Genomic DNA, 22,078 nt, shown 5'->3' with positions numbered 1-22,078 from the left:
GGTGTAATAGGCATCCTAAACTTGCCTCCCAAACCAAATTTTTATTTGGTGACTTTTCTACCAAACCAAATCTTCATCCCCCGTCTTTCCATCACTCTAAATGGCAATGCTGTCTTCCCTTTGGTCAATTACTCAGACCAAAATTCTTGGAGTCCTCTTTGACTCCTCTTTCTTGCAAACCTCACATCCAACTCATCAGCAAATCTTGTTGCTTCTATTTTCAAAATGTTTTCAGAATCCAGCTGCTTGTTTTCTTGGCCACTTTTGTTACTACTTCCTTTTTAAAGTCACCATAAATGGTCGCGGCCTTTCCATCCTTGCTTTCCTACAATTTATTCTCAATGCAGAAGCATTGAGAATAAATCACCCAGTGACCTTGAATAGGTTAAAAATAAAATTCCCTGTCCAAAAAGTCCTTATCCTGTCCTACAGGGCTGTTAGTGATCTGGCCCTCTGCTACCCTCAGAACTTTCCTGTTCTGCCTCCCTTAACCCTGAATTCCAGTTCCAATGGCGGCCTTGCTGCTTCTGAAACTGGCCAAGGGCTTTTCTTTCTCTTTCCTTCCTTCCTTTTTTCTTCTTTTCTTTTTCCTTCCTTCCTTCCTCCTCTCCTTTCCTTCTGTCTCTCCTTCCCTCCTCCCTTCCTCCCTCCTTCCCTTTTTTCCTTTCTTCCTCCTCTCCTCTTCTTTTCTTTCTTTTTTTTTTTTTTAAAGATTATTTATTTATTTATTTGACAGAGAGAAATCACAAGTAGGCAGAGAGGCAGGCAGAGAGAGAGAGGAGGAAGCAGGCTCCCTGCTGAGCAGAGAGCCCGATGAGGGACTCGATCCCAGGACCCTGAGATCATGACCTGAGCCGAAGGCAGCGGCTTAACCACTGAGCCACCCAGGCGCCCCTTTTCTTTCTTTTCTTTTCTTTTCTTTCTTTCTCTCTCATTTTCTTTCCTTCTCCTTCCTTCCTTGCTCTCACTCTCCATTTCTTTCTCCCCAGAGTTTTTTGTTTTGTTTTGTTTTGCCTCAACCATGATTTCTGCTATTCCTTCCATCTGGAAAACTTTTGCCCCAGGAAGCCCTGTGGCTTGATTTTTTGCTTTCTTTAGGTCTCTGCTGAATATCACAGAGAGTCCTAGTGCTAAGGAAATTGGAAGAGAGTGCAGGGGATGTCTGAGACTAGCCACTGGATTATTTATTGAACCATCAGTTAGAGTGCTTGCTGCGTACCAGACACTTTTCCAAGCTTATCCCATGGATTCTAGAATTACATCTCTAACCTCACAGAGCAGGTAGTAGTAGCTAATATTTGTTGAATACTTAGCATGTGCCAGGCATTGTGCTAAACACACTGTAAATATGACCTCTCTTAATCCCTATCATACCCCATGAAATAGGTAGTGCTATGATCCCTGCTTTACAGCTAAAGCACAGAGCCGTCAAGTAACTTGCCCCCTACCACTCCGGTAGTGGGTAGTGGAGCTGGGTTTGAACCCAGGCTTAACTACTGATGTCACTTGAGTTAAGGGGTAAGGGGTAAGGCTTGAGTGGAGCTTTTGAAGGGAGCTGAGCAGGCATTTGTCAAGGCTAAGAAGTAGCAGTAGAGATCTTTTCCCAGGCAGCAGACACTGCTTGTAGGCATGTGCCCAGGTAGCCAGCTTTGACACTTTGCAGGATCAGCGGTGGCTAAAGTGTAAAGTACAAGGCTGATAAAGGGAGCTGGCCGGAGAAGTACAAAGAAATATTGTCGGTTTTCCCAACACCTGCGGAGAACCCTTAAGGCAGCGGCTTTTCCCTGGAAATGCAAAGTCTGGTCTTTGATTAGGAAGCTGGCTGTGAGCGGCTGTAGTAGTAGAGGTCTTTCAAGTTCTTTATTGGTCGGCGGGCCTGGGAACTTTGCTGGAGTGGGTGGGAGGTGGGGAAGGAAGCCGATAAAAGGCAAGTGCAAGATAAAGGGAAGTGCAGTTTCCGAACCGGGCTAACTCTTTTCTCTCTGCCTGAGCGGTGTCTGGCGGGTCTCTCCTCCAACTTCGCCCGGCCGACCTCCTCAGTGGACCCCATGGCCAACCACAGATGCGGTTCAGTGTCTGAGGAGGAACCCTGCTGCGACCTTTCCAAGAAAACCAAGATCTGTCTCTGCGTCTTTTTTGGTCTCCTGGTCGCGGTGATCATCGCGGTGCCGGTCGGTATCCTGACGTGGCGCCATCCGCTCCAGGAGTGGAAGGGGAAGGGCACCACTGCCCATTTTTACGAGATCCTCCTGGGACGGTGCTACACTTATACTCAAATCGTGCGACCTGAGCTGGGGTGAGTCGGCGTCCGAGGCGCGCGGCTGGGCGCGGCTGGGCACAGCTGGGCACAGCTGGGCACAGCTGGGCACCGCGCGCAAAACAAAGCATCTTCTATTCCGGGTCAGCAGAGAGCCCGCTGGCCAGCTCTGAGCAGGGGGTGCTGGCCTTGCCACTCCGTGCCACTCGCCAGAGTGCTTGGAGTTGGCCCCGAGTGAGCGAGCGAGCGGAAGGGGAGCGCGGGGCTCGCTGGCCCAGCCCGCTCAGCGGCGGAACCCCTGCGGAGATGCCCACCTTCTGCGCAAGGTGCACTGAGTCGGGCGGGTCCCGAGCTACTCGCGCGAAGATAACTGGTAGGGGTGTGTGTGTGTGCGCGCGTGTGTGTCTGTCCTGGGGGATCGCTAGCGTTTTCTACTTTGAATGGGTTTTCTGTTCGCTGTCTCTGGCCCCAAAGTGCCCGGACAGTTACGGCTGACACCTGGTTAAGTGGCTTGCGGAGGCTGCAGGGGGTGGGGGAGCGTCAGGGGAGCCAGACCATTAAAGTGCCTTTTTTTTTTTTTTCTGTGAGTATAAAACAGTACTTCTCGCGCGCCCAGAGATATAGCGGACCAGAGAGCCCAGTAACAAAACCAAAACAATAACAACTTTTTAAAATTGAGATAAAATTCGCACTGTAAGGTGCATCCGTTCGATGGATCTGTACAGACCCTGAAAAGTCTGTGGAACCTTTCCGGACGGTTCCTCGTTCCTCCTGCCAGGTAGTTCGTAATCTCCGCCAAAGGGGACCGCTCGCTTTCTTGACTCCAGTCGCAGGGTTTGGTTTCACCCAGAGAACTCACTTTTGAAGTTGTTCATAAAGGAGAACCAGCCAGAAGTAAGACATTCCCCAGACTGCCCAAGGCGATCACTGGGGGCCACGGCTTGTGCTGTGAGTTTGAAATTGCACAATTAATTCCGGCTGCGAACACGGGAAAATACGCATTCCCCCGCCCCCGCCCCCGTCCGGTCCGGCGCGTTCTCAGCCCACCGATCCTAAGGAAGATAGCGGAGGTCTCGCTTGCACATTTTTCAAGGCCAAAGATTGCTAAGGTCGCTTAAGTGCTTTGTTTCCGAGTAATTAAATAGTTAATTGAGAAACCAGAAGTTGAGCCGTTCCTTCAGGTTGCACTTAAAAGTAGCAATAAACTCGAGCGCTATCCGATCTGACATGTAATGATAAATGCCGTCTTTTAATTTTCATCTTAGTGTAACAGTTCTAAAATTTTTGTTGTTGCTCAGTCATCTTTGGTAAATTTACACTGTTGGTGAGATGATCACCACGGACTTGCAAGCCAGATGCACCACAGAAGCCACATGGCTTGCTAGTGTTTGTCAGGGCACTGGCTCAGTATTAAGCACACACACTCACACACAAATATATATAGATAAAAATACAGATCTCCAGCGTACGCACGCAGGTATATGGACATGTACATACATAGGTATTTGTGTGTATGTTCAAAAATAACAGAAGAGGATATCTGTTGTTAATATTTCCTGAGCATCCTTCCAGATACCTAACAATACATGCACATAGGCGCGCTGTAGAGATGGGTTAGTAGTACGTCCTGCATGCCAGGCGCTTAAGAAATACACATTCAGGGGCGCCTGGGTGGCTCAGTGGTTAAGCCGCTGCCTTTGGCTCAGGTCATGATCCCAGGGTCCTGGGATCGAGCCCCGCATCGGGCTCTCTGCTCAGCAGGGAGCCTGCTTCCTCCTCTGCCTCTCTGCCTACTTAAGATCTCTGTCTGTCAAATAAATAAATAAAATCTTTAAAAGAAAGAAAGAAAGAAATACACATTCATTGAATCCTTCACTCTTTGAGGCACTTAACTATGGCCATCCCTATTTTACATATGAACAAACTGAAGGGCAGAGTGTGAGTAAATTGTCCAGATTTGGGCTCCAGAGACGGAACTCAGCCTCTACACTATGCCTGTGCTGCTTATAGATGGTCTGTAAGTAGAGTGACCATTAAATGTATTGACCATGCATGGGACTTTTTGAAAAGAAAGGGGATGCTGTTAATTATACGGACTCAGTAGACTTAAACTAGAATATGTGATCACTTTATCCTTGGGTGGTTTAAGAGCACACACTAGGAGTCCTGCTACTTGGATTTAAGACTTGGCTCTGTCACAGTGTAGTTTTAGGCAGATTACTTACTTTCTCTGTGCTGCACTGCACTCAGCCGTAAAATGGAATGAGGGTATCCACCACGTGTGGGAATTCTGAGGATCAGGAGGGACAGTCCTGATAATGTAGTGAGTCATAATGCTATTGTTTTCAGAACTGCAGTATCACAGACATCTTTCAACAGTGATAAATATAGATCAAGGCCAACATCAAAATGGATAGCTAGTATTAAATTTATTGAAATCACAATCCAGTAAATCAGTCCTCCAGTGATGGAATTTATGTTGTTTCTAATTTTCTTTTAACTGATCTTTTTTATTATTTTTTAAAAAATATTTATTTATTTTTTTATTAACATATAATGTATTATTAGCTCCAGGGGTACAGGTCTGTGAATCACCAGGTTTACACACTTCACAGCACTCACCATAGCACCTACCTTCCCCAATGTCCATAACCCCACCTCCCTTCTCCCAACCCCCCTCCCCCCAGCAACCCTCAGTTTGCTTTGTGAGATTAAGTGCCTCTTAACGGTTTGTCTCCCTCCTGATCCCATCTTGTTTCATTTATTCTTTTCCTACTTTTCCTAACCCCCACATTGCCTCTCAACTTCCTCATATCAGGGAGATCATATGATGATTGTCTTTCTCTGATTGACTTATTTTGCTAAGCACAATACCCTTTAGTTCCATCCATGTTGTTGCAAATGGCAAGATTTCATTTCTTTTGATGGCTGCATGGTATTCCACATCTTCTTTATCCCTTCAATTAAGCACATGGCCTTGGAGATCTTTCAGTGTTAGTACATGTAGATTTACCACATTATTTTTAACAGCTCATGGTATCCCACCAGGTAGAGGGAACTGTTTGGACAGAAAATTAGTTACCAATTTTCAGGCCTGTTCATTCATTCAGCAGATACTTGCTGAGTATCTACTAAGTGCCAGGCAGTGATCTACTACCGACAACGCGGGAGTGGAAGACAAACTTCCCACTCAGGAAACTTTCATTCCTCTTGGGAGTCACGTGCTTCAGTGAACGTCTTTGTATATATATTTCTGTGCGCTTACAGGAGTGTTTTTGTAGGAGAGGTTTTTGGTGGTGGAATGGCTGGATCAAAGGGCGGATTGTGCATATTTTAAATTTTGATAAGAATTTCTAAATCCCTTCAAAATAACAGTACCATTTTAGGCTTCCATTACCATCTATCACAGAACATGCTTTCCATTGCTCAACAGTATCAACTTTTTTTTTTTTTTTACTTATGAGAAAAATAGCTCCTAATTGTTCTCTGATTATCAGAGGGTGTCAGCATGTTGTATATAGTAACTGGTCACTTACATTTTTAACTGTGAATTTTCTGTTCAGACCCATGCTAATTTCCACTGAGTTGCTTATTTATTTCTTTTTAGGGCAGTTTGTTATATATTGAAGATCCTATATATGATATTTTCTTCTTCTCTGGTCACTGTCCTTGGAACCCTTGTGATTTCTGTTGTGCAAACGACTCCCTGCCCCAGACTTGACCTTCAAGGTTATGACTCTTTGATCAATAATCTGTTTCCTTCTATGTTATTGCAAGTCTGGCATGCTGATGTCTTCTCTTCTAGTCATACCCTCTTAACATCAGAAATCTTTTCTCTGGGGCACCTGGATGGCTCAGTTGGTTAAGCTTTCCACTCTTCATTTCGGTTCAGGTTGTGATCTCAGGGTCCTCAGATGAGCCTCTCGAGTCCGGCTTCATGCTCAGCAGGGAGTCTGCTTGAGTTGCTTTCTCTCCTGCCCCCACCCCTCCCTTTGCACTTGTGCACGCACACACTCTCTCTCTCTCTCTCAAATAAATAAAAATCTAAAAAAAACCAAAAAAAACAAAACAAAAAAAAAACCAGTAACAATGTTCTCCGTGCCTATCCAGCCTTCATGAATAGTCTCCTTGAGGTATTTCTGAGCTCAGCCTGCCACACTTGCTTCCAATCCTGATGCCTCATTGTGGTAGCCAGGGCTCTCCAGGGAGACACAAAGAGGTGGGGAGGGGCAGAGATGGGGGAAGAGGAGAGGTTTATTTTAAGGCATTGGCTCCCATGCTTGTGGTGGTCAACAGGTCCAAAATCTGAAGGGTTGGGCAGACAGGCTAGAGACCTAGGAAAGAGTTGATGTTGCAGCTTGTGTCTGAAGGTTATTTGCAGACAGAAGTCTCTTTACCTTTGGAGGGGTCAGTCTTTTCTTAAAGGCATACGGCTGATGAATGGGAACCATTCATTATGGAGGGTAACATGCTTTAACTCAGAGTCCATTCATTTAAATATAACATGCACACTTGTGTGTGACCAAATATGTGGGTACCTTAGGTCCTGCCAAGTTGACATGGAGAGTGAACCATATTGCAGATGTTTTAGGTTCTCCAGACAAAACATGTCACTTCCAGATACCACTTTCTGTGTTGGTTCTTGATTACTGATAAACTACCCTAAACTGTGGTGATGGAAAACAACAGCCATTTAATATCTTTTACAATCATGTGTTGTCTAAGATCAGTTGGAAGGTCTTTTCACTGATGTCAGCTGTATTCATTCATCTGGGAGGTTGACTTGACTGGAACCCCCCAAACGTTGTACTTATGCAATAGGGCCTGGGTTTTGCGAGGATGGCTGGGCTTCTTTTTCTGTGTCCTCTCAGGGCCTCTCCTCAATTTCTTCAGAGCTCATAAACTCTTTAAAGTGAAGTCTGGCAGGCCTTCTTTTTAAAAAAAAATTCAATGCAATTAATTAACATACAATGTATTATTTGTTTTGGAGGTAGAGTTCATGATTCATCAGTCATATGTAACACCCAGGGCTCATCACATCCTGTGTCCTCCTGAATGCCCATCCCCCAGTTACCCCATCTCCCACCCTCTCCCTTCCAGCAACCCTCAGTTTGTTTCCTACGATTAAGAGTCTCTTATGGTTTGTCTCCCTCTCTGACTTCATCTTGTTTTATTTTGTCCGGTCTTCCCCTATGATCCTCTTCTTTTGTTTCTTAAATGCCACGTATGCGTGGGATCATATGATAATTGTCTTTCTCTGATTCTGGAGGGGCCTTCTCAAAGTTAGCTAGCACCCATAGCTAACACAGCATCCCTTCTCCCACATTCTAAAGGTTAGAACAGTCACCAGGCCTGTCCAGCTTCAAGACAGAAAACAAGCCCTACCCCATGATGAGAAGACTAACAAAAATTTTGTGGGTGGCTTTAACCCTGTGTCTTTACATTAGCTTTTAAACGTTTATTTCCTTCTTGTCTCTTTTGTTCTTTTGTTACATCTATTGCTCTTTACACATTATTATCTTTTATTAACTAGATTTAATAATGATAGAAATCTGATACATGCCTCCTTGAATATAAGCTCATTGAGTATAGAAATTTTTTTTTTAAAGATTTTATTTATTTATTTGACAGACAGAGATCACAAGTAGGCAGAGAGGCAGACAGAGAGAGAGAGAGAGGAGGAAGCAGTATCCCTGCCGAGCAGAGAGCCCGATGCGGGACTCGATCCCAGGACCCTGAGATCATGACCTGAGCCGAAGGCAGCGGCTTAACCCACTGAGCCACCCAGGCGTCCCGAGTATAGAAATTTTTTATTGAGTGATAGATGTCGAGGACCTAAAATGGTGCCTGCAATATAATAAGCAAAAATAGTTCATTAAATTAAATGAATGGTATAGAAGCCAGTATATTACAAATAATAAGAAACAAACAAAGCTATAATAAATAAACTTCTCCAACAAACTTTTCCATACCATTACTCCCAAATCCATCAATCTCTATTTTGGCTTTTAAGGTGTTGATTTTTCTTTTATGTAAATAGCTTCTCAGTATTTCTTTGTAGATCTTAGGACTCTATTTTCATATATTCCTTTTCCTTCATTTTCCTTTTCCAAAGCCTCTGACCGCCCCTAGAAGTCACTTTCTGCCAGTCTTTGAGTGTGGGTTGGCGAGCATTGAAACTTGTCCCTGCTTGTTGAGCTGGGATTTTTTTAAGTTCAGCCAGGAGCATTAAATGCAGATGACACATTCAGGAGCTGCAGTCCATCCTGAGATGGCCCTCAGCTTGTGAGACCTGAGAGACATGCAGCCATGACTCCCCAGAGGGTTAGCAGATGCCTAGTGCTCTTGATAGTGTGGGAGAGTGTCACCTGTCGGGGCAATAATTGGGAGCAGGGGATGCAGGAAGGTGGGGCACAGTCTGCAGGAGGAAATGGAGAGCCACCACATCCAGAGATGGACTGGGTTCAGAGAGGACCTCACTGGTACATTACGGTTCCAGGAAGCTTCTTGCCTTGGGGAATGCCAACCCTCCCCATAAATTTTGGCCATCAGTGATAGCTGCTGGCTGTTGAGGGACAGGAGTGGGCATTCCTCAGACAGCTCTCTTCATCCCTGCTCCATGCAAGTGGGGTTCCCAAAGAGAGAGACACTTTTATTCACCCCTGCACCCCTGTCATTGCTCATCACATTATAGTCCCTTAGTAGATGCTGGTTAAGCTGGACCCAGTCAGGTCCCCGTCATGCTGGTAGAAGCATAAACATACACCATGAGACACTTCATAGAGAACGTTCTGCATCCGTTTTATTCTGCTTGCTGTTGATCACAGACAGCTCTATCAGCTACACTGGGCCTGTACTGACTGTTCTTTCTGATTCTTTTTCTTCACTTCTCAATTTCTTTTGCTTCTTCTTCCTCTTCAAAATTTCTAGCAAGATTTTTCAAGGGACAGTTCTTCATTTTTACTACCCCAGGCCTCCCATTTCAGTGACTTTAGTGTTTTATTTATGTCTACTCAGTAAAATTCGTGAGTTCAAAATGTACAAGATAGCAAATTCTTGCAAACGCATAGTAGAGACTCGCTGTGTGCCTGGTGCTAGGGCCACTGTGGGATGCGGGGTGGGGTGCTTCAGAGAGGATGAAAACACCAGGCCTGGTGAACACACCAGGGTCCTGCAGGGAGGTCTGGGATGACTGGCCTGGAGACAGCATTGTGCAGGGGCAGGGTGATCTGTAATGGCACACGGCTGTGTCCATGGGCAAGAGGGGCCCTGTGGAGGGCAGAGTGGTTTCTGTTCTCTAAAACCTTTACTAGATTCTGTAGGGGGGTGTAAGAGGTACTCAGCTACCCATCAAACAAGAAAATATGTGAAATGTTGTGAGTCAAGTTCCTGCACCACACCACAGAGATTCAGAAATGAGCACTACCTGCCTGATGGAGCAGAGTCAGGAAGGACCCCACGAGAGAAGTAGCATATGAGGTCTTCCTTTGATGACGGAATTTCAGCAAAGGGTTTTCTGAACAGTGTGAGTTAACCTATTGAATGAATCTGGGAGACAGATAAGCTGCTGCTCCTGGGGAAAGACTGGCCAATGGTTGGATCAAAACTCTTTATAAAGAGTATGGGACTTTGACAAGACCCTGCTGGTGAGAGGATGAGGACCTCATGTTAGCCCACACACAATGTGGAGAGTATAAGCATGACCATATTTGAACAGGACAGGTTTGTGTAGCATGTTTTCCCTGTGGGTGGTGGAATGACTTCCTGTTCAATATCTGTATTTCCAGTGAGACCCTGAACTTCATTAGGGCAGAGTCAAGTTGGCAGCCCCATATTCTGTGTGTCCTAAGTTCTTAGGACTATGGTTGTCAGGCTTCCTTTAACCCTATGTTTTATGCTGGTGTTCTAAGGCACATCAGTGGCCAGAGTCTTAGATGCACTGGACTGAATGGGGAGGGTCAAATTGGGAAGGTGAAACTGGTTTTCCAAGGGCGGGACATGGGTGCAGGGGTGTAGCTGTGATTGTATATGGGGAAGTTGGATCACAGGGCTGAGTTATCTTTGGAAGGAAGGGTGGCGTACACAGGCAAGTAAACAAAACTGCGAGGATTGAGATGCTATCAGGACACCCGAGAGAATGTAGCTGTGGGGTAGAATCTTCTAGAAGGAAAGGCTACTTGAAAGACCTGGGAGCACCTCAGATGGCTGAGTGGGGGAAAGCAGAGATGAGAGGAGATGGAAAAGGAAAGCTGCTACTTCTGTGTTTTACTTCAGAAGTTCCTAGAAAGGTCAGGAGCGCTGACCGCTAATGTCACGCCCATGCTTCTGGTTCTGGTATCATTATTAACAGCCGAGGGAAGTGGTGGTGTCTACCTAGAGAAAACTTTTGTTCTTTATCACAACGAACACTCACGACCTCTCTGCTTCCCCCTTTCCTCTTTGGAGAGCAAGCCCTTGGAAAATTGTTGCCAAAGTCCGCTTAGAAATTTTGAAGAGAGAATGGTTGAGAATTCATGTTTATGGGTTGTTAGCAATGTACTCGGAACCTCACATAGTTGGTTTTGTTATCAGAATCCTGTCAGAAAAGTCTCATGACACATCCTGTGGTGGAGGAAATGAAGCCTGAGAGAGGTTAAATAATTTCGTTTCTCCTGCAGTTGGTTAGAGCAGGCTGGGTAATTTGTGGGGCCCAGTGAAAATGAAAATGTGGGACCCATTGTTCAAAAAGTAGGAAAAAGCTTTTACTTTCCTCTGAGGTCTTGTCACCAGCTGGATGGTTTTCACTTGCTATTTAATGTTGAGTCCCCTTGGGCACCAGGAGTCCTGCAGGGACACAGCTGACCTTCACAAGTGCCTGGAGCTGCTCTGCACAACTTGGGACACGGGGAAGGTGCCCCTGATCCCACCCAGATGCGCTCAGCTCCTGCTGGGGTTGGGGTGTGGCAGCCTGAGAACCCATCCCAGGGAGATGTGAGCCAAGGCTTCAAGCTCCCCAGTGCAGGCTCCAGCACTCCATTGGCCTTGTCTCACAAGACACAAAGCAGATAAAATTATTAAGAATTTTTGGACAGCAACTGCAGAACATTACACTCCTGGACCTGAGCCCAGGACCCCATGTGACTGCATTGGTCAGAGGCCTGTGAAGTTGGCTTTGTAGTTAGTAAGTAGCAGAAACCCATCTCTTTCCATTCTTGGCGTCATCAGACCCATTAGACTGATGGAAAACTGAGGCATGCAGTGATTTTTGTTGTTGTTTTTGTTGCTATTCCTAAGGACCAGAGCTGGTAAGTGGTAGAGGTGTTTTTTTTTTTTTTTTTAAAGATTTTATTTATTTATTTGTCAGAGAGAGAGAGAGAGTGAGAGCAGCACAGGCAGACAGAGTGGAAGGCAGAGTAAGAGGGAGAAGCAGGCTCCCTGCGGAGCAAGGAGCCAGATGTGGGACTCGATCCCAGGACTCGATCCCAGGACGCTGGGATCATGACCTGAGCCGAAGGCAGCTGCTTAACCAACTGAGCCACCCAGGCATCCCTAGAGGTGGTTTTTGAACTGACAGATGACACTGCCTAAAGCCATCACATCATAAAGCTCCAAAAGAGTGTGTTCTCAGCTCGTCTCATACCCTCAGGCAATCCATTCCAAAGATAAGAGCATTTGTAAAGTCTCCAGATGGAGGTATGTATTACTTTCTCTGTCTCAAAGATGAGTCCTGAGGCTGCATTGTGAGGTCCTTGGGCTCCTCCTTTTAGGGAAGCAAGGTCCTAGAGCCCAGAGCTTTGTCTCTGTACTTCAGAAGCTATTATGGACTGTTAAGGTAAAGCAGCAGAATGCCCAGTCCTGCCTGGTGGCCAAGCCAGTTTCTTTGTGGCTTATCTTTCCTGTTGAACCATCTCCCAGAGCTTGGTCAGGAAAGATGTAGGGCACACTCTGCACTCCTAATCCTGTGCCTGTAGAGGGCCTTGCTGATTGATCACACTTCACTGGGTGGGCCGGCCCAGCCTCAACATGGTCTACACAGCAGGCTGGGTAGATGCTATCAGTTCGTTGGAGCTGTTCCAAGAGATGACATCTGTTTATGATTCAGTGTCAGAATCATGTTGCTTGTCAGCCTAGATAGATACGTTTAAGTATTTTTTTTTTTTTTTAAGTAGGCTCCACACTGGGGCCTGAACTTACGACCTGAGATCAAGACCTGAGCAGACATCAAGAGTTGGATGCTTAACTGATAGAGCCACCTGAGAGCCCCTGTTAAGTACTTTTTATCCCACCTGGGGATAGTCACCATCCATTTTCAGTCCTGGATGCTTAAGTTCAAAGCTGACTAACAAGTGAAGAGGTTATAAGGAAGGGGCAGCAGGAGGAGAAGCTGGATCACAAAATTCAAGGGGCTCGGACAGCTTGATTTGGAGGAATTTGATGGGACAGAGTATCGGTACCAAGTGGTCTCTACTGGTCAAGGGATAGTCCTGATGCCCGGGTGTGTATTGTGTTGCTCTCTCTATAAGGCCGACTCAAAGCCTCAGATAGCAAAAAGTCAAGAATAACGGCCAACAGGTGCACAGTTCATCACAATTTGAGTTCATTTGTCAGAGTAGAAGTTTCAAAAAGTTAAGAGCTTGACTTTCATTAACGTACAAAATCAGTGCATGCCAAAGATTTATTTCCTCCTTTATGAAGGAATCAATGAAATGATAAAGTCAGTATAAAGAACACCTTGGGAGCACTAAGTATTTATACATATTCAAAATAGAATATTAGAATTAGGCTGATAGGTTAGATATAAAACTGATTAATGTTGTACAAGTTAATTAAAAGCCATAACCTTTGGGGTATATCTTTTCTATCAGACAGAAATTATTTGTATCTTCAACCAACCACATGTATATTGTTAGCATCTAACTTCATAAACTTTGATAGTAAATAGGAAAGGCAAAGACACATTCTGCTACATGATTAAATATTTCTAGGGTTAACCTGTCAATGTTTTTGTAAGATACTGAAAGGATTCTACCCACCTTTTTGCCATATTTCCAGATGCTAAGTGTTTTTGTAACACATTTATTCAGTAAGTGTTTCTCAAGCTCCGTTTATGTCCTACAAACTCTTCTAGATCCTGGGCATATAACAGTGGACAAAATAGATTAGGTTCTTGTTTACATGGGTCTTTTATTCTAGTGGGATTGGAGTATAGTGGATAAAACAGGAAAATACACAGTATGGCAGATGGTGGAAAGTTCCTAAAAAGAGTGCTCAGCAGTAGTCTTAAGGTGTTAAGTACAATAATAGATAAGAAAGGCTTCCCTGAAAACTGACATTTTAGCAAAGATCTGAATAAAGAGGGAGACCAAACCTAGAAACATCTGGGAGAGGCTTCTGGGCAAAAGGAAGAACAAAGACAAAGGCAAAGGGAAGCAACAAGAACACTATGATTGGATCTTCTGTTAGGGAAACGCTTTAAAAAATGTTAAACTAGACAAAATAGTCAACCCCCTTTACCTAATCCTCATTGTCGATGACTAACCTTCTGCTCTTAATTTAATCTATCTCCTCACTTTTCCCCCCTAAAGAACTTCATTTATTTAAACAATTTATTTTTAAGATTTATTTATTTATTTGAGAGAAAGAAACAATATGGCAGGGAGGGGCAGAGGGAGAGGAAGAATCTTTTTTTTAAAAAATTCTTTTTATTAACATATTATGTATTATCTACCTCACGGGTACAGGTTGGTGAATTATCAGGCTTACACATTTCATAGCACTTACCATAGCACATACCCTCCCAGATGTCTATAACCAGCCACCCTATCCCTACCCACAACACCCCCGCCCCCACCCCCAGCAGCCCTCAGTTTGTTTTGTGAGATTGAGTCTCTTCCGGTTTGTCTCCCTCTCAATCCCGTATTGCTTCATTTGGGAGGAGAGGATGTTGAAGCAGATTCTGCATCCAGATCCAGGCCAATCCCATGACCCTGAGATCGTGACTGGAGTTGAAACCAAGAGTTATATGCTTAACCAACTGTGCCACCCAGGCACCCCTATTTACTTATTTATTTTTAAAGCAGGCTCCATACACAGTGTGGAGCCCCAGTGTGGGTCCTGAACTCATGGCCCAAGATCAAGACCTGAGCTGAGATCAAGAATCAGGTGCTCAACCAGGTGCCCCTCCCCTAAAGTACTTTAAAAGCAAATTCATATCATTTTGTCTGTCAATGCTTCAGTTTGTATCTCTAACAAAAAATAACATTAGAAAAACATATTTGACATACCATTGTCACACCTGACAAAACTGAGACTAATTCTTCAATATTACCTGTATCCACCCTGTTTATTTTTTCATGAGTTTCTTAAAAATACGGTTTTATGATGGATTTGTTCAAATAAAAATCCACACGTTGCATGAGGCTACTTTATCCTTTAAGTAATATCTTAAAGGATATCTTAAGCATCCTTTAAAAAAAAAATCTTATTTTTATGTATTCTCTGCACTCAACAAAGGGCTCATGTTGAACTCATGACCTCAAGAGCAGGAGTCATATGCTTCATTGACTGAGCCAGCCAGGTGCCCCTCTTAAGCATCCTTTAACTCCTAGCCATTTTTCCTTCTCCATTTTTTAATGCCTGTTAATTTTGAAGAGACTGCGGAGACAGATTGGTTTTGAGGGTAAGCAGGAATGCATTCCAGAAGGAGCCATGGATTTCATCAGTTGCAGCAGGAGGGACATAATGTCACAGCACCCCGCATTTAGGGGGTTAACAGAATTGGGTATTATCTGCTTGATTCATTTATTATAAAGTTCTTCAACAGCTTTTCATTTAATTAGCTTGTCACAGTTCGGGGATTATTGCCAAGATCGATTATGTCCATAGGGGCTATACAATGGATATTTTATAATTTTAAGACATCTTCTGCATTTATTTACTCTGATTCATCTAAACAGAAGCCTTTCTTTCATCCACCATTTGGATGCCTTGAAATACGGTCCAAAAAGAAAGGCAGGATAGATGCTTGATTCTTTTTCTTTATTGATCAGTTTGCAGAATAATGGGTAAATGCCCTATCAACATCTAGAGATGACCAACAAGTTTCTTTTTGGTTTCAGGTCTGTAACATTAAAAAAAAATTTGTTTTTATTAACATATGGGTGCTTGGGTGGCTCAGTTGGTTAAGTGACTGCCTTCGGCTCAGGTCATGATCCTGGAGTCCCGGGATCGAGTCCCACAGGGCTCCCAGCTCCACGGGGAGTCTGCTTCTCCCTCTGACCTTCTCCTTGCTCATGCTCTCTCTCTCAAATAAATAAATAAATAAAATATTGGGGTGCCTGGGATTAAGCCTCTGCTTTCGGCTCAGGTCATGATCCCAGGGTTCTGGAATCGAGCCCCGCTTTGGGCTCTCTGGTCGGTGGGGAGCCTGCTTCCTCTCTCTCTCTGCCTGCCTGCCTGCCTACTTGTGATCTCTCTCTGTCAAATAAATAAATAAAATCTTAAAAATAAGTAAGTAAATAAATAAAATATTAAAAAAATTTAAATTAACATATAATGCATTATTAGCCCCAGGGGCACAGGTCTGTAAATCACCAGGTTTACACACTTCACAGCACTCACCATAGTGAGGTCTGTAACATTTAAAAAATAAATCACCTATGGTCATTTTTACCAAGCCATTCAACTTGGTATTCATAGTTTTTTTTTTTTTTTTTTTGAAAGGTTTTTCTTGTTGCACTTACCCATTTTAAGTACAATTTAATTAAGTTATATAATTAAAGCAACAGGTATAAGCATATTTACAAATAGATAAATAAACAAGCAAGTTGGGTGTGGTAGACAGCAGCCTATTAATTACGCAGAGAGAATGGATACTGTTGGTGCCTACAGGGAGTCACAGAGACAGGGGTCAGGTAAGTGTTTTGCAATAAAAATGAATTGAGATGTGGTCAGGTATTTTTTTCTTGCCATTAAGGAACAGAAAATTACCAAGACAAAGTTTTTTGTTTTTTGTTTTTTAAGTAGGCTCCACACCCAAGGTGGGGCTCAAACCCACCGCCCTGAGGTCAAGAGTTGGATGCTCTACTGACTGAGCCAGCTGGCTGCCCCAAGACAGAACAGAACAGGAAAGTGAATGAGATAAAATCAAGAGTTGATTTTGTGTACGTGGGTGTGTGTATGTGCTTGCACGTGTGGGTGTTTCAAGGATTCAGGGTTTGCTAGGGGAGGTAGAATTATGTTTGTGGATTTTCATAGTTGATGTAAGTGGGGATCATCTTTTTTCAACAAAATCTCCCCAGTAAGTATCTACTGTGGAGCGTGGGGATGATGAGACTCTTGTTTTGAAGACAAAAACGTAAAAGCCGAGATCAGAAATTTGACAAATAAATGGAGCAAGAGAGTATCTTTTTATTTTCTCTCTGCAGTGACTCTCACTTTTTCTAATTACAAAAATAAAACAAGCCATTGGAGGACATTGAGAAAAATACAAAAATAGAAGAATACAAAATCAATTGACCCCCAAAGTGGAATTCTAAGTAGTGAATGCCACAATTGCCCTCCCCCACCAAGATAGTAGATTCACAAAAGGAAGATAATAGAGCTGGTTAAATGAACGGTTTCAGTATACGTAATTAAAAAAAAACATTATTTGACAGAGATTAGGTGCACATGCAGGGGGAGCAGGAGAGGGAGAAGCAGGATCCCTGGTGAGCAGGGAGCCCGATGTGGGGCTCGATTCCAGGACCCTCAGCATATACATTTTATAGATATAATTCAAATGTCTTTTATACTATGACATTTAGGAAAATGACTAAGCTCGGTTTTCTACTTCTTGGTAGAATGTATCAAACATGATGCATCCACGTGGTAGAAAGTTATCTAGGTCTTTGGTCCTTGGATGTTTTGAAGCAGTAAAGTCTAATTTGAAGGGACATGAGTAATTCTCCAAGACATATTTTTACTTGGCCTCATCTGTACTGGCCTCAATACCATTCAAATGTTACTTTTATTATGACTATCCAGCAAATATTATGGAGCCATTGCTGTGTTTGGCCCCTCATAGTTTTATTGCAAATTTCATAATAAACGTACTTACCTCATTATCTCAGTTCCTGGGTATAAGAGTTTGTTGATGAATTAACTTAACCCAGAGCAGTGTCCAAGTTAGTAATTATATCTCCTTGGGAATTCTTCAAGAGCAAAGAAAGACTGAAAACAAACAAACTGTGAGAGATCTAAAATTACAAAGGAACGTTTGAGACTTGGGTCAAAGACAGTGGATCACATTTTGGGGAACTTCCTTCCTGTTTTAGCACTTCTCTCTGGATTCAATTTTTTCAAGGTGACTTTTGAACCTCTGGATGGGAACACATCAGTTTACCACTGAAAAGTGTCCTCTTTGTACTTGCCATGTCTTTTTCCTTCTTCAATATTCCTTATTCTCATGTCAGTATCTCCTCTCAATTTGTCTTTTTTTTTTTTTTTTAACTGAAGATGTTAAATTATGAACATTTTGAACACACTGAAATGTTAGGGAATAATATTACAGATACTTATCTACATATCATACAGAGTTAACAGGTGCAACATGTTTGCTTTCGATCTTTTTTCCTAGGGTTTTTTTGCTTGCTTGTTTGCTTTTGAGTTTCAGTCTCCATGAATTTGAACTTGAAACCCTGAGATCCTGAGATCAAGACCTGAGCTGAGATCAAGGGACTGATGCTCACCAGACTGAGCCACCCAGGTGCCCCTTTTGTAGCTTTTACAGAAATAACACATGACGCTTAAAATCAAAGTCTCTATCTCCACAATTCCCTTTTCTTCTTTCTTTGGAAAGGAGGCTTGTAAACTGAGTATTTGATATTTTGGATCAATGTGATAGGAGTCACGCTTTGCCAAGAGGGAAGAAGAACAAGGAAAGTCTATTTGGGTTGGGAACCAAGTGTCTGCTACATTATGTTTACCCAAACTGGTCTCCAAATCTGTGGTGTCAGCTTACTTTTCAGAAAAGGAATCTGAAGGTCCTTGTTTCTAGGCATCCTTACCATGGCTTGGAACAATTTTTGCCTAGCTCTTTGTGGCTTTAATTTTTGTTTCCCTGATTACTAACACAATTAACCATCTTTTTATGTGTTTATTGGCCATTCTAGTTTCTTCTGTGAAGAGCCTATTTTTGGTTTTTGCTTGTTTTTATGCTGAATTGTATGTTTTCTATATACATTCAAGATTTTAATTATTTTGGTCTGTTACACGGATGGCAAATATGTCCTCCCAGTCTGTGTCTTTTTTTTTTTTTAAAGATTTTATTTATTTATTTGACAGACTGAGAGAGATTACAAGTAGTCAGAGAGGCAGGCAGAGAGAGAGGGGAAAAAAGGCTCCCTGCTCAGCAGAGAGCCCGATGCGGGGCTTGATCCCAGGACCTTGAGATCATGACCTAAGCTGAAGGCAGAGGCTTAACCCACTGAGCCACCCAGGCGCCCCCCAGTCTGTGTCTTGACTCTTGACTTTATTTGGATCCCTTGTATTGCTGATGATTTTAATGTGATTACATTAATGTGATTAATGTGTTTATCTTTTACGGCTGTGCGTTTTGTACCTTATTTAAGAACTTACTCTTTTTTTAACCAGAGGTCACAATAAAGATCACATATATTCCAAAATTTTTGAACTTTTGCCTTTTGCAATAAACTTTTTTTTATCCATTTGGAATTTGTCTCTGTGTGTGGTGTAAGGTAGGGACTGAATTTCATTTTTTCCCCACAGATGGATAATCAGTTGAGTGAATACTATATATCAAATAATCCGTCCTTTACCAGAGGCTTTATAATGCCCCTTCTATTGCACTTCAAATTCATTAGTTGGTTATGGGATTCCCTAATCTGCTTTATAATCTGTTTATCCCTAAATAATTACCACATTGTTTAAATTACTAATGTCTTGATATCCAGCAGGGATGGTCCAATTTCTGTTGCTAGACATTAGTTTACATATTTTGGAAGTACTTAGAGAAACAGAATCATAGGGCGCCTGGGTGGCTCAGTTGGTTGAGGTCTGCCTTCATGATCCCAGGCTCTTGGGATCCCAGGCTCCCACCTCTAGCTCCCTGCTCAGCCGGGAGCCTGCTTCTCTCTCTTCCTCTACGCCGCACTTGTGCTTGCTCTCTCCCTCTCTCTAATATAAATACATAAAATCTTTCTTAGAAAAGAGACAGAATCATATGCCCTATACTCTTTTGTGTCTGGCTTCTTTAATGGCTTTGCCTTGATGTTTTAAAATTCATCCCTGTCGTGTGTATCTGCTGTAAACTGTTCCCTTTTATTGCTGCATAGTAGTCCGTTGTGTGGCTGTGTGCCCCAGTTTGTTCTCCATTCATCTTTTGATGGACATGTGGCTTGAATCCCCTTTTGGATATTACCAATAAAGCTCCCATGGACAGGGTTATTGTGTGGATACTGTGTTTCATTTCTCTTCGTTGAATACCCAGAATTGAAGTAGCAGAGCTACAAGCTTAAAAAGCTAATGAAGAAACTATTAAATGATTTTACAAGGTAATCGTGTGCTTTTACATGTTTACGGTCAGTGTACGAATATTCTAGTTGCTACACATTCTTACTGACACTTGGTATCGTCAGACTTTTATACCTTAGCCATTTTAATGGGTTTGTAGTGGTATTTTTATAGTGTTTTTAATTTTTCATGACTAATGATGATGTTGAACATCATCTCATAGGCTTATTGAATTAGGTTTTCACCCTGCCAAGCAGGGAGCCTGATGCAGGACTATCCCAGGACCCTGGGATCATGACCTGAGCTGAAGACAGATGCTTAACTGACTGAGCCCCCCAGGTTCCCCTGGCTCTTTAGTAAGTCTTCAAGTCAGGTAATGTAAGTCTTCCAGCTTTTCTCCTTTTGATTACTTTGGCGAGGTTGTTTTTATTTTCACATAAATTTTAGAATCATTTTTTGAATCACCGTTTGCATCCACATGGATGGAACTGGAGGGGATTATGTTAAGGAAGTCAAGCAGAGAAAGGCAATTATCATATGGCTCCACTCATATGTGGAACATAAGCAATAGCACAGAGGACCACAGGGGAAGGGAGGGAAATCCAAAGGGGGAGAAATTAGGGAGCGAGCTGAACCATGAGAAACTCTGGACTCCGAGAAACAATCTGGGGGTTTTGGAGGAGAGAAAGGTGGGGGAGGGGTAACAGAGTGATGGGTATTGAGGACGGCACGTGCTGCGATGAGCACTGGGTTTTATAGGTAACTAATGAATCATTGAACACTGCACTAAGGATGAATTATGTACTATACAGTGGCTGACTACACATAATAAAAAATAAAAATGAATAAAAATAAAAAGTGGGTAAAATTATTTTAGAATTGTTTTGTCAATATTAACAAAGTCTGCTAAAATTTTGATTTGTGACCTGTGAAATCCACATTTCACATTTTAGCGATACATTTTAGATATTTAGATACATTTAGATACATTTTAGCAATAGTTAACATCTTGACAGGGAGCCTTCCAAGCCATGAATATGGTACACTTCTGTTTCTTCAGGCATTTAAAAATTTCTCTCAGCAATATTTTGTTTTCAGACCACTAATCTTGCATATATTTTGTTAAATTTATGACTCAATAGTTTCTATTTTGGGACTGTTACAGCTTTATTGCTGTTACATCAAAGTAGAATATATATGTGTGTTTATATAATAAGTATATATGTGTGTATACATACATATATATATATAATTTGATAAACGTTTTCTTTAAAATTTTTTTTTATTTTTAAGCCTTTATTATGCAGTTTTCACACATTCACAAAGGCAGAGCAAATAATACAACAACCTCCCTTGTGCACATCACCCAGCTATGGCAGGCATCATTTGATGTCCAGCTTCCCACATCCTGGGTTCTACTGACTACAACCCTGGTGTCAGTTAACATTTTTGAAAAATGTTTTCCAGTGGTTCAAGTTTTGAATGTTGGTATTGTATCCACAATTTTTAGACAGCAACAAGTTTGACATGTTTGAGAAATAGAAGAGTTTTGGCACCTAGCAGATGAAGGGCAGAAGTGAACAATTTCAGGTCAGAGGTAGTCAGAGATGACACAGTTATGAAGGTAACAGGCATTTGACATTTTTTCTTAAATATAGTCCAAAAAGATCCACAAGAGCAAGTCCTAAAGTGATACATTTCCTTAGTGAACACACATTTTATTTATGGTTATCTCCTGTTTAATAACTAATTCCCTATGGACCAAAAGCTTTGGAGGTTAGGAGTGCTGTGTGCCTTGTTTGCTGCTATTTTCTAAGAGTATACCTAATACTCTGCATGGTGCTCTGTATTAACTGGTCAAAAGAATACAAAGTATAAATAATGTTTAATATGAGTATCTTATAAGTTCATGTTTATAACATTTGGATATTACAGGAATGATAATAGATCTTGATAAGTCCAAAAATTTAAGCGAAGGGATTATAAGAAGTGACTATCACAGAATGACTCAAACCTCAAGATTAACTCTATTTTCTAATCTGTTTTGCTTTATAGTTTTAGGAAAAGGTGTCATTCCAACAGGTGATTGATTAGTAAGGAACTGGCTTGCTTAAAATTCTAGGAGAAGTAGCTCTTTCTGCCCACAGGTCCATCCTGTGCTTTAATAAAACCACCTTTTTGCACTTAAAAAAAAATTCTAGGAGAAGACATGCTCAGGCTTGAGATGGGCATGAAGGGTGAGCACATAGAAAGATAGATTCAGGGATATTGCTTTCTTAACAATACATGTATGAAATATTTAGATATATAGGCAGTATTTTCCAAGATCTT

General features: G+C 42.4%; 1 protein-coding gene across 2 annotated transcripts in view; it reads left to right on the top strand.

Annotated features, from left to right (window-relative positions):
* Positions 1–1,566: 1,566 nt before the first annotated feature.
* The window catches only part of CD38 (CD38 molecule), a 47,552-nt gene continuing 27,040 nt past the window's right edge, over positions 1,567–22,078 (top strand). For both annotated transcript variants that reach the window (XM_082728728.1, XM_082728727.1), the window contains exon 1: positions 1,567–2,296. In XM_082728728.1, coding sequence (XP_082584854.1) covers positions 2,049–2,296 — 248 coding nt within the window. In that variant the 5' untranslated portion in view covers positions 1,567–2,048. The remainder of the gene's footprint in view (positions 2,297–22,078) is intronic.

This window comes from Mustela nivalis (assembly GCF_964662115.1).
Source record: "Mustela nivalis genome assembly, chromosome: 4".
NCBI classification, from domain to species: domain Eukaryota; kingdom Metazoa; phylum Chordata; class Mammalia; order Carnivora; family Mustelidae; genus Mustela; species Mustela nivalis.
The sequence above is the reverse complement of the archived record's forward strand: the minus strand, read 5'-3'. Positions and strand labels throughout refer to the sequence as shown.